At 53.1% G+C, this 12,324-nt stretch overlaps 4 protein-coding genes across 4 annotated transcripts; 2 read left to right on the plus strand and 2 right to left on the minus strand.

Annotated features, from left to right (window-relative positions):
- Positions 1–566: 566 nt before the first annotated feature.
- On the minus strand, positions 567–1,425 carry J4E90_004444 (uncharacterized protein; the record flags this gene model as incomplete). Its single annotated transcript, XM_051434009.1, has 3 exons — positions 567–866; positions 921–1,099; positions 1,152–1,425. 3 exons carry the CDS (start codon positions 1,423–1,425, stop codon positions 567–569), a joined length of 753 nt encoding a protein of 250 aa, XP_051292527.1.
- Positions 1,426–2,936: 1,511 nt separating this feature from the next.
- On the plus strand, positions 2,937–4,391 carry J4E90_004445 (uncharacterized protein; the record flags this gene model as incomplete). Its single annotated transcript, XM_051434010.1, has 1 exon — positions 2,937–4,391. The coding sequence occupies one exon, from the start codon at positions 2,937–2,939 to the stop codon at positions 4,389–4,391; it is 1,455 nt and encodes a 484-aa protein (XP_051292528.1).
- Positions 4,392–4,603: 212 nt separating this feature from the next.
- Positions 4,604–5,833, minus strand: J4E90_004446 (uncharacterized protein; the record flags this gene model as incomplete). Its single annotated transcript, XM_051434011.1, has 3 exons — positions 4,604–5,280; positions 5,334–5,774; positions 5,827–5,833. 3 exons carry the CDS (start codon positions 5,831–5,833, stop codon positions 4,604–4,606), a joined length of 1,125 nt encoding a protein of 374 aa, XP_051292529.1.
- A 4,980-nt stretch (positions 5,834–10,813) lies between these two features.
- J4E90_004447 (uncharacterized protein) lies at positions 10,814–11,755 on the plus strand (the record flags this gene model as incomplete). Its single annotated transcript, XM_051434012.1, has 1 exon — positions 10,814–11,755. The coding sequence occupies one exon, from the start codon at positions 10,814–10,816 to the stop codon at positions 11,753–11,755; it is 942 nt and encodes a 313-aa protein (XP_051292530.1).
- Between the last annotated feature and the right edge of the window lie 569 nt (positions 11,756–12,324).

Raw genomic sequence — 12,324 nt, forward strand, 5'->3', positions numbered from 1 at the left:
GTGGCTTGCCAAGTATGGTGCGGTTTCCGTCGGTTTGGTGGACATCTTCCGCGAAAGGTTGCATTGGATGCGCCATTTCGACATGAGATGCGGAAAGCACGTTATGTTGGGGTTGCCTGAAGGCGACAGAGGATCTGACACCCGCGGACGGCGAAACGGGGAGAACAAGGACCAAGACAACATGTCGGGCGCCCTGCCTTCTAAAGTCTACAACTGCCCATCGATTACGCACACCGTTGCTGATACTCAACTCTCTCCAGTCCTTGCAGCCGGAACGTCTCTTCACCGCTCTAAAACTGCTCCTCGACGGAGAATAGATGATTTCTTTGCACATGGACCGTTGTTGTGTTCCCAGCGACTAGACTTCCCTTCCTATTCCATGTTGTTGCGTCAATCTTCACCTTTGTTCTGGCAGCATTTGAAAGTATTTCCCAAGCACTGAGAAGAGAAGGAAGTCAAGGTCAGGGAACAATCGTGCCAAAAGTAACCAGCGTAGATTTTTCGTAACCATTAGACTAATCGTATATGATCGTACTTCGCACTTCCAACCTTCCTCAAATTCGACCTCAAACGCGAGCGGCGACGAAAGCGGCAGCAGTAGGAGCATCGATTTCGTAGTTCCTGTGCTCAGGGGTGATGATGATGCCGTTGTCGCAGATGTTGTCACCAGCATGGCAGATGATGAGAACCTTGCTAGCAGCAACAGAGCCGAAAGACTCGTCACGGTCAGCATCGCCGAATGTTACAACGGCGGTGACACGCGAGGCGGCGGAGGCTGATAGCCTCTGTGTAGCAGTGTGCACGAGCTGTGCGCCCTGGGAGTATCCGGAGACAACGATCTTGGTTGAGGGGCAACGTGTAATAGCCTAGGTGCACAGTCAGCATCGTACTGATATATCAATAGTCATGATGGCACTCACTTGGTTGATCAAGTTGAACATAGTGGTGGCACCCGCGGCGTCGCCTCCAGCCAAGAAGCCAATGACGTTAGCCGGGTAGGTAACGCCTTGGATGGCCAAGTTGCTAGCTCCTCCGACACGCGCAGCCAGAGCATTGAAGAAGGTTGGGCCTTCGGAGTTGGCCTCGCCTACGTTACCAGCTAGAAAGGGCATCAGTATACAACCTTCCTACAATCAGTAGAGAGATCTTACCTTGGGTAGTACCACGAGCGTAGATGACAGTTACGCGACGGCAGGCGGTACCGTCAGTCAGTTGGTTGTAAGTGTCGCCGCTGAACTGGCGCTTGGTAAGGTCACGTGTTTCAACGTCCTGATTCTCAAGCTGTGCCGCGTACTCCTCGACAGTAAGGTCCTTGTCGAGGAGATCAGTGATGGGGAAGCTCACCCCGCTCGCAGGCGTTGGCGCAGCGAGGGCAGTGGTGAGGATAGCCGCAAGGGCAAGAAGGGAGCGAGCGCAAGTCTTCATGTTGAGCGATTGTCGAGAGCGGCCGAGTTGAAACGAAGGAAGTCTGAAGAGGCTGGTAGCGATGATCCACTAAGAGTGGGTGGAATGTTTGACCTTTTGTATCCTGAGCCATCGTTCTACCGAAGCATAGCGAGTGTGGCCATGACCACTTCAGTACCATCTCCTGCGCTACTGCATCGTCTCTTGCAAGCACGTTGGCAAGCCATGTCATCAGACCTTACCTACATGCCTATTTCTACCAGTTCAATTTCCTCCTCCGCTTCGTTAAGCTGGACTGTTCTTGTTTACCGCCGTCGACACCCAATGACTACACCTGATCCGTTCACGTTGACCAGTGATTGTCTAGTTCCTGTGCGACGCTTTAAATGACATGCATTGTGATGCATCGGGCCTTTATTGTGTACTCCTAGTTTGGCCTCTCCCTCCGTGTTTGGTGTTGCTGCCGGTCTTGTTACCTTCTTCTTCGGCCTTAGCCCATTTATGAACCCCAGGTACCACCGGATATCTCGAAACACGTGGGGTAGACATGGGGTTTCCAGGACGAATAGAGAACATGTACACAGTCAATGCTGCGCAACGTGAGGACCATCGACGATACGATTCGTGCAGCCGAGGCATGTCAAGCATGTTGCGGCGCTACGAGGCGTCGATCAGTGAGAAATCTTCGATGCAGCGCCGGGAAGCAGCCGCTGCTGCATGTTTTGGGTGTATAATCATAAATTCTGCTGACAGATACTTGTGCTTTTGGAATGTCACTGTCTTCGAGCCGCATTGTCGCAATTTGGTGGCTTCTCCAGTCAATGCGATGATGTATGATGTCACGCCAAGCTTTAGCGCCATTTTTGGTATCCTGTCCAGGTGTCGTCCCTTTGATTCCGACTGACCAAGCCGATGTGCTCACCAGACTTCCATCACGACATTTGTAGCGATTTTGAAAATGCTGCACAATCGATGCAGACGTGATGTTCCCAAAGCGGGACACAGACTGCATGATCAAGGCCCCTGGCTCCCGGCCACTTCGGATGGTAACCAACACCAGCACTACCAGCACAACCAGCGCGACCGGAGTACCAGCCAACAGAGAATGGAAGACGTCGCGATGCCGCAGTCGCTTGACTAATAGTCTTTCTTTCCGGAAGACGACCGTTGTTATCGCACATCATCGCAAACGTTCGGAAGCTCAATGGAGAACCCCGCACACGGTACCCGTTGCCAAGCTGAGCATGCAGCAAAGCTGTTGAAATCTTCCCTAATTCTCCTTCTGGCGTCTTGGTAGCATTACGAGCTGCCACTTACGATACAGATCGGCGCTCGCGAAAGCCATGATAGCAAGAGTTGCATTTCTCCGATGACGGCAGTCACTGCGGTATCGCGAGATGTTGGAGATACCGGCAGTCGACAGCCTGTCGCGAAGAGTGGGATGGCGAAAATGGTGGAGTATAAAATGTAGGAATAGAATATTTGGGTAAGATCTCTTGTATCGTCCAAGCCAATTGTCTAGATCGATCAAGATGCGGTCCACATCCATCCTAGCAGTCTGCGCGGCAACACTGCTGCAGACAGCTTTCTCGTCACCCATTCACGCACATCATCCTCACCAATCATTCCCGAGTGCGGAACAATGGCCACTACCCGTCGTTGGAAAGGCGCTAGAGCAACAGATGCCGGATGAAGACCTTCAGGACATCATTTCGCAAATATCGCGCGACAACATCGAGGCTACGATCCGGAAGCTGGCATCATTCGGCACGCGTCACACCCTGTCAAGTCAAACTGATCCCAACCGAGGCATCGGCGCTGCGAGAACATGGCTCACGGCTAAATTCCAAGAAGCGGCAGATGAGAGCGAGGGAAGGATGACTGTAGACTGGAACAGCTTCATCAAATACCCCGGAGACAACGAGCGCATCATCTTCCCAGTAAACATCACGACCGTCGTCGCAACACTCAAAGGCAGCGACGACCCAGATCGCGTCTACGTAACAGGCGGGCATTATGACTCGCGCAACAGCGACCCCGTCGACTACCAAGGCGACGCACCCGGTGCCGTAGACGACGCCTCAGGCGTCGCAGTCTCCCTAGAACTCGCCCGTATCTTCGCACACTACAAGCCCAAGACAACCATCGTCTTCACAGCCTTCGCCGGCGAAGAACAAGGTCTCCTCGGCGCCGAGAACCTAGCCCAAACATACAAGAATGCATCAGTAAATGTAGCAGGCATGATAAACCTCGACATGGTCGGCAACTCCAAAGCCTCTGACGGCACTATCGATCCCTACAACATCCGACTTTTCTGCCAGGGCACGCCTCTGACTGAGAACTCCACGAAGATGACATCGCGTCTCAGTATCGGCGGCGACAACGACAGTCCCGCTCGCAACCTCGGTCGCTTCATCTACGAAGTCGCATCGAATGCCTTCACGGAAATGACAGTACGCCTCATCTACCGCCTAGACAGATACAGCCGAGGCGGCGACCACCGCCCCTTCCTCGAAGCAGGCTACACAGGCGTTCGCTTCGTCCAGCCCAACGAAGACTACACACAACAGCACCAAAACGTTACCGTACGAAACGGAAAGCAATACGGTGACCTGGTCGAATGGCTAGACTTTGAGTACAACACGCGCGCCGCCAAAGTCGTTGCGTCCACTATGTGGAGTCTCGCCAACGCACCGGGTGAGCCAACGAATGTCGGCATCAACACTACGACGTCCGACAACTTCAGCCAGTTCAAGTGGGATGCGCCGAAGGGGCTGCCCGTTGAGGGGTACGAGATTCTGTATCGTGACACTATTGAACCGCATTGGACGAATGTGATTGAGGTGGGGAATGTGAATTGGTTTAACCTCACTTCTGCGACAATTCATAAGGATAACGTTATCTTTGGGGTGAGGAGCGTGGGGAAGGGTGGATATAAGAGTCCGGCTGTTCTTCCGTTTCCCTTCGGGTGCTCGCGGAACTGTTAGTAGGGATGGGAAAGTTCATGTGGTTGTTGAAATCAAGATTACCATGTACTTTTAAAGAGAGTCATCGCTTTAGTCTTGTTCAGATCGGCCACGTGCATCTCCACATCGACTGCTGCACAAACGATATGTCTTGCTGGTGATCCGAAAAGCCTCTCATTCCTTGCAGATCCCACTCGCAGACGTCAATACTATATGCTAGCCGTGAGCTCCAACTAGAGCACAGCGTTGACTCGTTGCTGTCCGATGTCTCCAGGTTTTGCTGTCCACTTTTGGCTGTTCCTGCTACTCGCATCGGCTGTCTTCAGGTAGTTCTCAGGTCCACCCATCTGCTTCCTTCCATGTGACATTCTCTGCGGCGTTAACCCTCCATAGACACGATCACCTTTTATAAACCATCCCAAGATTGTACCGCAACCGTTGATCCTGATTTGTGGAAGAGGCTGATGGGTTTTCGAAGGATACTGCTCCGATACATCTGATAGCAAGAGGAATACTGCTGTCTGAATATGCTGCCACCTGACGGACTGGGTGTCTTTCATGCTGCTATCAGGACCTTGAACAGTAATGACAAGACTTCCATGGTCGCTATTGAATGCAAGCAGAAGCTTGTTGATGTTTATACGAAGGTCCGCGGTGGGTTCTGGTATAGAGAGCTTGAACATCAGAATCATGTTGATGAAACAATCCTTCTCTCTGCGATTGTTGACCAGACTGTCAAAGTTGCCAACCTCTAGCAGCTTTCGTAGTGCCTTGAAATTGTTGAAGTCGGTCCTAGCTTCCTGAGTAGACATGCGGACGACAATCTCGTCGTATACTCGCGTATGCATGTGGTCGATGTCGCCCCGCAGCAAGGAATTGACTCCGCTGAGGCCTATGCGGTAGCCCCGGGCTTTGTTGGTGTCCAGGTCGAATGTAACGTTTGTGTCGGATGCGCGTACGTACGTTTGATGGCCGATAGGAATTCATAAGTCAGGGACAGAAGGCTCAACTGTTCAGATTCTTTCCATTGAATCTTGGAACCATGGTCCGAAATGTCAAAACATCTTCCCGGATGCGGGAAGGAATGTGGTATAGTCGAATCTTTGTATTCGACGTATCCAAAACGGTCGTCCTCATGGTGCCAGATCATTATTGATGAGATCAGGCCAGAGTATTTAGCATACTGCCTGAGATTGAGAACGTCTGCCGTGCCTAGTTCGACGAGGGCACGGTTCATAAGATCCGCAGCGGTAATTGGGTCGTGATATCCAGCGCCGTTGTTTCGTTCTTGGGACAACGAACTCCCGGACACGAAGGCAAATTCGCATTTGGCCTGAGCATGGTTCCAGATAAGTTTCAACAGCGGTAGCAGCTCGAAGGCTCCAGAGCTAATTTCAAGTCCATCTGTGTCGATGGACACGCGGGACAATAGCTCATAGTTTGATCCGATGCTTACCAACCATTTGCAGGTAGAGTTCGCCTGTTGGCTTGGGCAAAGGGAGACCATGAAATGGTTTTGGCCGTAAAGAATGCCGACTGCTTCATGATAGACCTGCCTGCATGATAGCAGAAGTCCCACGCAACCACTCAAGCCATGACGAAAGCCCTTTTCCACGACCCGTTGCCCACAGTCTATGGAATACTCATGTCGGAATCTCTCTAGGAACACATGGCCATCTCGGGGGAGAACAGGTTCGTCGCTTTTGAAGACGTACTCGTAGATTCGGTTGCGAATCTCAGGCGGAAGAGTAGTGAGAAAGCTGCGCGCACTCGGGTCGGCGGTGGCGGACTTTGTTTTGGGGATCTCGATGACGGTAGGAGTCGCCATCTTGGGTAGGCCGTCGAGAAGGCGCGGCAGGTCGAGATGCCGTCGCAGGCAATTGATGTTGGGAGAAGAGTGTAGAAGCAGGTTGGCGCTGGGTGGTACTGCAGTTTTAGGCAAACAGCGGTCCAAGCGCGGAGCTAGCGCGAGGTGAGAGTCAACCTTGGAAAGTGAAGGTGAGAGCGACCTCAAGCCGCGCCTGCCGCATCAAACGTCTTCGAGTGAGAGAATCACTCATGCTTATGCTTGAGCTTAAGTAAGCCATCGTCATTCTCAGCGAAAGACGCCTTCGCCTGTCCCAGAGCTCGTTTCAGGTCACTATTCCTCTCCTTCGCTACGGTAAGCAGCTCAGGACAATCCGCCGCATCCCAGCCTTCCAAACCATGAACGAGGACAGCCAGTGTTGAGTTCTTGAAGAGGTAGGATCGTCTTCTGCTACCCAGCGCCGTCAGAGAGAGGAACAGAGCGGAGTACACGAGGAGCGCCAGCGGATACGCAAGTCAAGCCCATCTCACATCAACAAAGATATCCGGTCCGTAAGCTTCACTGGTGTTATTGATAGCTGCGAAGTTGCCGAGACCTTGTATGACTTTGCTTCCTACTTGCGCAAGACCTCGGAAGAAGTCAGGCCATGTGTGGTGCATAAAGTATGTCAAGAGGTATGTACTCAGTGTGGTAGATTTGAGGATCCTTGACGTGGAAGAGCCGAGCCAGAGGGTCGAATGATTGCCGATGTAGAATGTCTCGTTCAGGCCTTCGGCGCGAAATGCTTGGTCATATCCAGATCCTGCTTTGTACGGGTCGTCGCCAGTCGGGTGCAGTGGCCATTCCTCCAATGAGTCATAACTTACGACCGTATTTCGTATCGTGGTACCGGAGTATCGCTTCGCACAATAGCTCACTTTGCAGTGAGATATTGTTCCGTTTACCAATCCGAGTCGATCGATTTCGGCGACACGCGTGATGTCAGACGTTGACTTGAAGCAAGTGAATGCAGAAACAGCTGGTAGTGGTAGCTTGTAAGGGTCGAGTATGACATTATCCTGGTAACGTTCATAGTCTCCGATGCAAAACTCTATTTGAGGAGTAGAGTTCGATGGGTTCCATACTGGATCGCTATTCAACGCAGTGTAGAGGCGGAGCGACCTGTACAGAAGATCCCGTTCCAAACGAATGATACCCAGTCGATATCCATTGGAGAACCGTAGATCTGAGTTGGTTATGCCCACTTTGGGCCATGCTTCGCCACCTAAGTAATCCGTGATAATCCGCATATCCAATTCCGGGTACTCCGGCTTCCTGATGATGCATTTCCTCTCCCACCGGACTGGCTCCCCGGCTGCAACGTGATCTTTCATCCCAGTATAATTCCAGCGGAATTCTGTTTCTGTGTTGCCTAATTGTGCGGTATTGATACATCCTTGGTACTCATCCTCATGTTGAGCAGCGCCGTTCCAGAAGTTGCCATCGAGAGACGCGTCTTGGGAGGTGCATGAATCGCAAAGACCCAGAGAGATAAATTGATCGAGTTGGCATTCTGCTGTCGGGCAGTATACATTGCTTAGTAAGTTGATGTCCTGCAAAGAGACATGCTCTATGAATCCAAGAGTCAGAGGATACTCCATGCCTATAAAGTAGTTAGTGAAGCACAACTTGTCGTCTGCCCAGGTGTACAACTGACATACCAGCCAGATCAGCATTCTCTGTACTCCACACATCTGAGAATTCTTTGCTCGAGCTTACAATCCCAGTAGTATTGGCTAGCAGAGCGGGTTTGGAGTAGATCCTGAGAACCTGCTGTGTGAATGGCTCAAAACCAAGCGAAAAGATTGTCAATGCTGCCCCAAAGGATGCCAATGCGGCGGACTTTCTCAAGCGCAGCTGGAAAATAAAGGTCAAGGCCCCCCATGGCCCTCGAGTGGCCACGTCAAAATCATCAAGACGATTGACAGGCTTTGGCTGGGGGGTTTGGAAGTATATCCATTTTAGTTGTCCAATGCATTCGGATAATGGGACCAGAAGTGCCGACTTAGCAATAGTAGAAAACACGGCTATCAAAGAATTTGGTTGGATGGGAAGTCTCCAGTCTCTCATGGGCCTGCCATCCATGGTAAAGAGAATAGCCAGGATCAGTGCCATGCACACGGTGCTCAGTAACAAGGCCGCCACTTCCCACCACCAGCCCATGGAACGCGAACGTTGTGCTGGAAACGGCTTGATTGGAGGCGACGTAGAGCCTTGTTGAGGTTGAAACGTTGACATGGGATTTGGGCTGTTGACTGTGGAAGGCGACCCTGTTCTTGATGAAATTGGGGAGATAGATGGGCGTGAGGGAGGCTGGCTTGAAAGAGACACCAACTCAGTCATTGCGAAGCTATCAAAGGATAGTCGGCCATCCGTCACCAACGGGTCGGATGATGTGGGCCCTTGGGTGCCAGACATGTCTGTTGCGTATATTGGAGAGAGAAAGGCAGGAGAGCCGACAGAGGCTGATACATCGAGGCTCTGAATCCTGAGTTGCAAGGCAGGTCGCGCCTTATAATCCGTTATCGTTACACGGTAGGATGCGCCACCATTGCGGCGAGGTCAGCCTTAGGCTGACCATCTACCACAGTACCGCCGCCTGTTTTCAGCCCCCAAAATATGATGTGGAGGCCAAAAACCACTCTCATGGTGTCGCACTCGCATATTCCGCCCCAATCTCATGCAAGACCCCCGATGCAGTACGAGTACCTTCGGGTTGTACAAGAATGCGTTGAGATAAGCCGAGCTGGATGTACAACACAAGCCCCTTCTTCAATCCAGCAGCGACTAGCTTACCGAGACCAACGAAGAGGGTTCCAAAAATTCCTGGAAGGCCCAGAAGGCCCACCAGAGCAGTCAATGTATGTAATTTTAAACCAGCAATATTGCTACCTCAGACGAATCTTCACTGGTAGGCAAAACACCCCTGCACTTGGATGAGGAAGGAAGGAAGAGGCTGAGAGTTTGGCGGATTATATAGGCGGAGGGATCGCAGGCAGCAGTCTGTCACGGGTGCGGATGAGGCGTGGTTGGGACCCGTAGGGCTGCAGGCAGCTGTTCGTCACGGGTTCAGATGAAAACTTAGAAACGATGGGTGTGGTGGATCGAAGGATAGATGGAATGAGGCAGCCACGGCGCACGCGGACTCGATGTGTCAGCAGCAACCACGTGATCCAAGTGGCTGCCCAATCGGCTCCAGATACAATCGAGGCGGAACGGCAGGGGTCCGATTCTCGGCATATCATCTCGCCCACAATCCCTCCATGGTACACCCTCAAACAACAAAAAGTAAATACCACATCTTCACCACCCCTGCATAGCAAATGCGCTTCCGTAGCGCACTGGAAGAAAGTCGTCGCCGGCAAGAGCGCGACGACGGAAATGCTAGCAAGTCGCACAGGCTTGGCCTGCATAGCAAGGGCCAAGTTGGAGTAACCCTGCAGTAGGCATGGCAGTGGAACAGAGAGCTGGACCAGTCGTTCCTCGTGCATGCTTCGTCCCGCGGCATCCATGTCGAATACTCGGGCCCGGATAATCGGCGGGCGGGCGGACCTATTGGTCTCTCATGCGCTGGGTTACAACTCACCCGCCGTCGCAGGTGGGATTACACCAGGCATGCTTTGACAGCGAAGAGGCCGGCGATTCTCGTGTGTACCGTCGGCGAGGCTTGACAGGTGCAGCGACGCTTCTGCTTAGCAGGTGTGCTAGGTGGCGAGCAGAATGTTCAATAGGGTGGCCGAGGTCAGTCTGGTGAAAGAGCAAAAACTGGGGATCGTCGGTGTGAGCCTTCGCATAGCGGCCTTCAGGGTCTGGTCCCTGTTGCGACATCTGTGGCCAACTGTGAGGATCCAGAATAATAGCGAGCCATAATCGTGCATGTGCTGGCGGTGAGGGCAGAGAGCCTTGACGCGAGTACATAGAGTGCATGTCTTATACCCGCCTGGTCCCCTTTGATCCCATCTTGCTCGCTCTTCCCCTGCTCCTCGCCGGCCTCGACTTTCAGACTTCTCTAGCTTGTGTTGTGTGGTGACGGCTAGCTGCACCGTTTTCCCACGTCGTCGCCGTGCCGCATTCTCGTCGCAAAACGCCGTCGACCCTTCCCGACCAATCTCGCAGCAAAAGCCGGGGTCTCCCCTCTGGCCCGCAAGATCTGCAGGATAGCGCAAAAGACATAGGATTCGAGCGATTCCCTCTGTGCATTCAGGGATTTTGCAAATTACCATCCACGGGACTTTCGGAACCTCCACGCGCAAGACAGCAGAGTCAGCTGTCAGGTACCCGGTGTGCACCATTCCGACGAGCGTCAGATAGCTAGTGGGAGAGCTAGGCGGCGTCAGAACGTGGGAACCTTGGAAACAGCGGTCACGCCCGAGGTCAGCACACACACCTGGCCGGCCCCTTAGTAAGGAGGAAGTTAGAGAAGGTGCGGGTGAGGCGGTCACATTCTGCGACAACCCACTTTCCGCCTTGTCCTTTCACACTCGAGCACCCAAACGCGCAATCCGCGAGCGACGGCGACACCTCATCTATCCACGCTTCCCTCTCGCACGGCGGCACACTTCCTACCAACAAACTTCGCCTTAACACACCCGCAGCCATGCACCGCAAAAACCCCATCAGCGTGCTCGTCTACAACACGCTCTTCCCCACACCCTCGCCCACAGACCCTCCCTCCTTCAGCGCGCACCTCTCCAAAAACCTCGTCGGCGAAGTGCGCATCGAAACAGCAAACTTCTACGGCTCGCTCGACACAATCGAAGCGCGGTACCCAGGCCTAAACTACGCCTTTCAACCACACCGAAAACGCCTCGGCCGCTTCCCACACCACAAGCGACTCTTTGACGCATTCGACCGGCTCGGGCTAACCGAAGCCGAAATCCAAGGCTTCTGCAGATGGGAAGGCACACTCTGGGCACGAGAGCGCTATGAGCGAGACGAGGGCGTACGCGTAGTCGATACGACAGGCGTAGACATAGGGGAATGGGTCGACACACGCCGAGCCTACTCGTCACGCCACAACAACGGCGCAGGCATCAACGTCAAGACGGACATTGAAGTCGAAATCGAAGAACTAGAACACCACAACCACCTCCTGCACAACCCGCTCACCCGGCAAAACGTGCAACCGCCCAGCCACCACCACCACAACGGCGGCGACACAGAAATGCCCGACTCCTCCTCCTCAGCCGAAGACGACGACGACGACGAAGACGGCGCAGCAGAAGCGTCAGACTCGGAATCAGACTCAGACTCCACATCCAACGAACTCTCCTCCTCCGTCGGCTTCTCCCTAAACGCACGCCTCCTCCACGCCGCCGCCCTCCGCGAGTCCTCGGGCGCCCTAAACATACCCATGGACCCAGAATGGGAGCAATACCTCAAAGAAGCGTCTGAGCGCGGCGAACTCAACATCGACGCGACGAGAGAGGCGCTGCGGACGATGGCAGGCCAGATCGCGCAGTTGCATCAGAGCACCGTTGAGGCAGAGGGCAGCGAGGCGGTGCCGCAGACGTTCCAGCCGAATGCGGCTCCGGCTTAGGAGTCCGTAGACGCACGGATGCAGATGGAGATGGAAATGGATGCGCAGGCCGAGGCGGAGATGGAAATACAATGGATGATCGACGAGGGCGTCGAAGCAGCGGTTATTGTTATGTTTCCCGATGTGTTTCTCACACCACCACGGAGGGCATGATTACGAAGGACACGACGACGGGAACGATCAGGACGAAGACGCAGTCAGTGGTGATAGGATACCCATCTTTAAGGATGGTGCTTGTTGTTGGCTTTGGCCTTTTGCCTGTCCTGCACTGCATGGCGTTTTCTGCTTCTCTTCCATACAAGGCAGGCGTTTGATGGGCATTTCGCGAGATACCCCAGATTTCCTGCTGGGCTTTTCTTGTTGCGTTGGGATAATGGATGGTTCTTGTTATCATTTTATAGATTGGTGAGGAGGCTTTGGATGGGCAATGAGGCATGGAGGAAGGCATGCACGGCATATAGTCATAATCCATCATGTTCAGATTTTCAAGATGGGTGTTTGTGGTGTTCTTGCTTCTCATTATGTGCTTGATGTTTGCACTTGTGAGGACTGATGGTTGCTCCGATTCC

This window comes from Alternaria incomplexa (assembly GCF_024043165.1).
Source record: "Alternaria incomplexa strain BMP 0042 chromosome Unknown scaffold_5, whole genome shotgun sequence".
NCBI lineage: Eukaryota > Fungi > Ascomycota > Dothideomycetes > Pleosporales > Pleosporaceae > Alternaria > Alternaria incomplexa.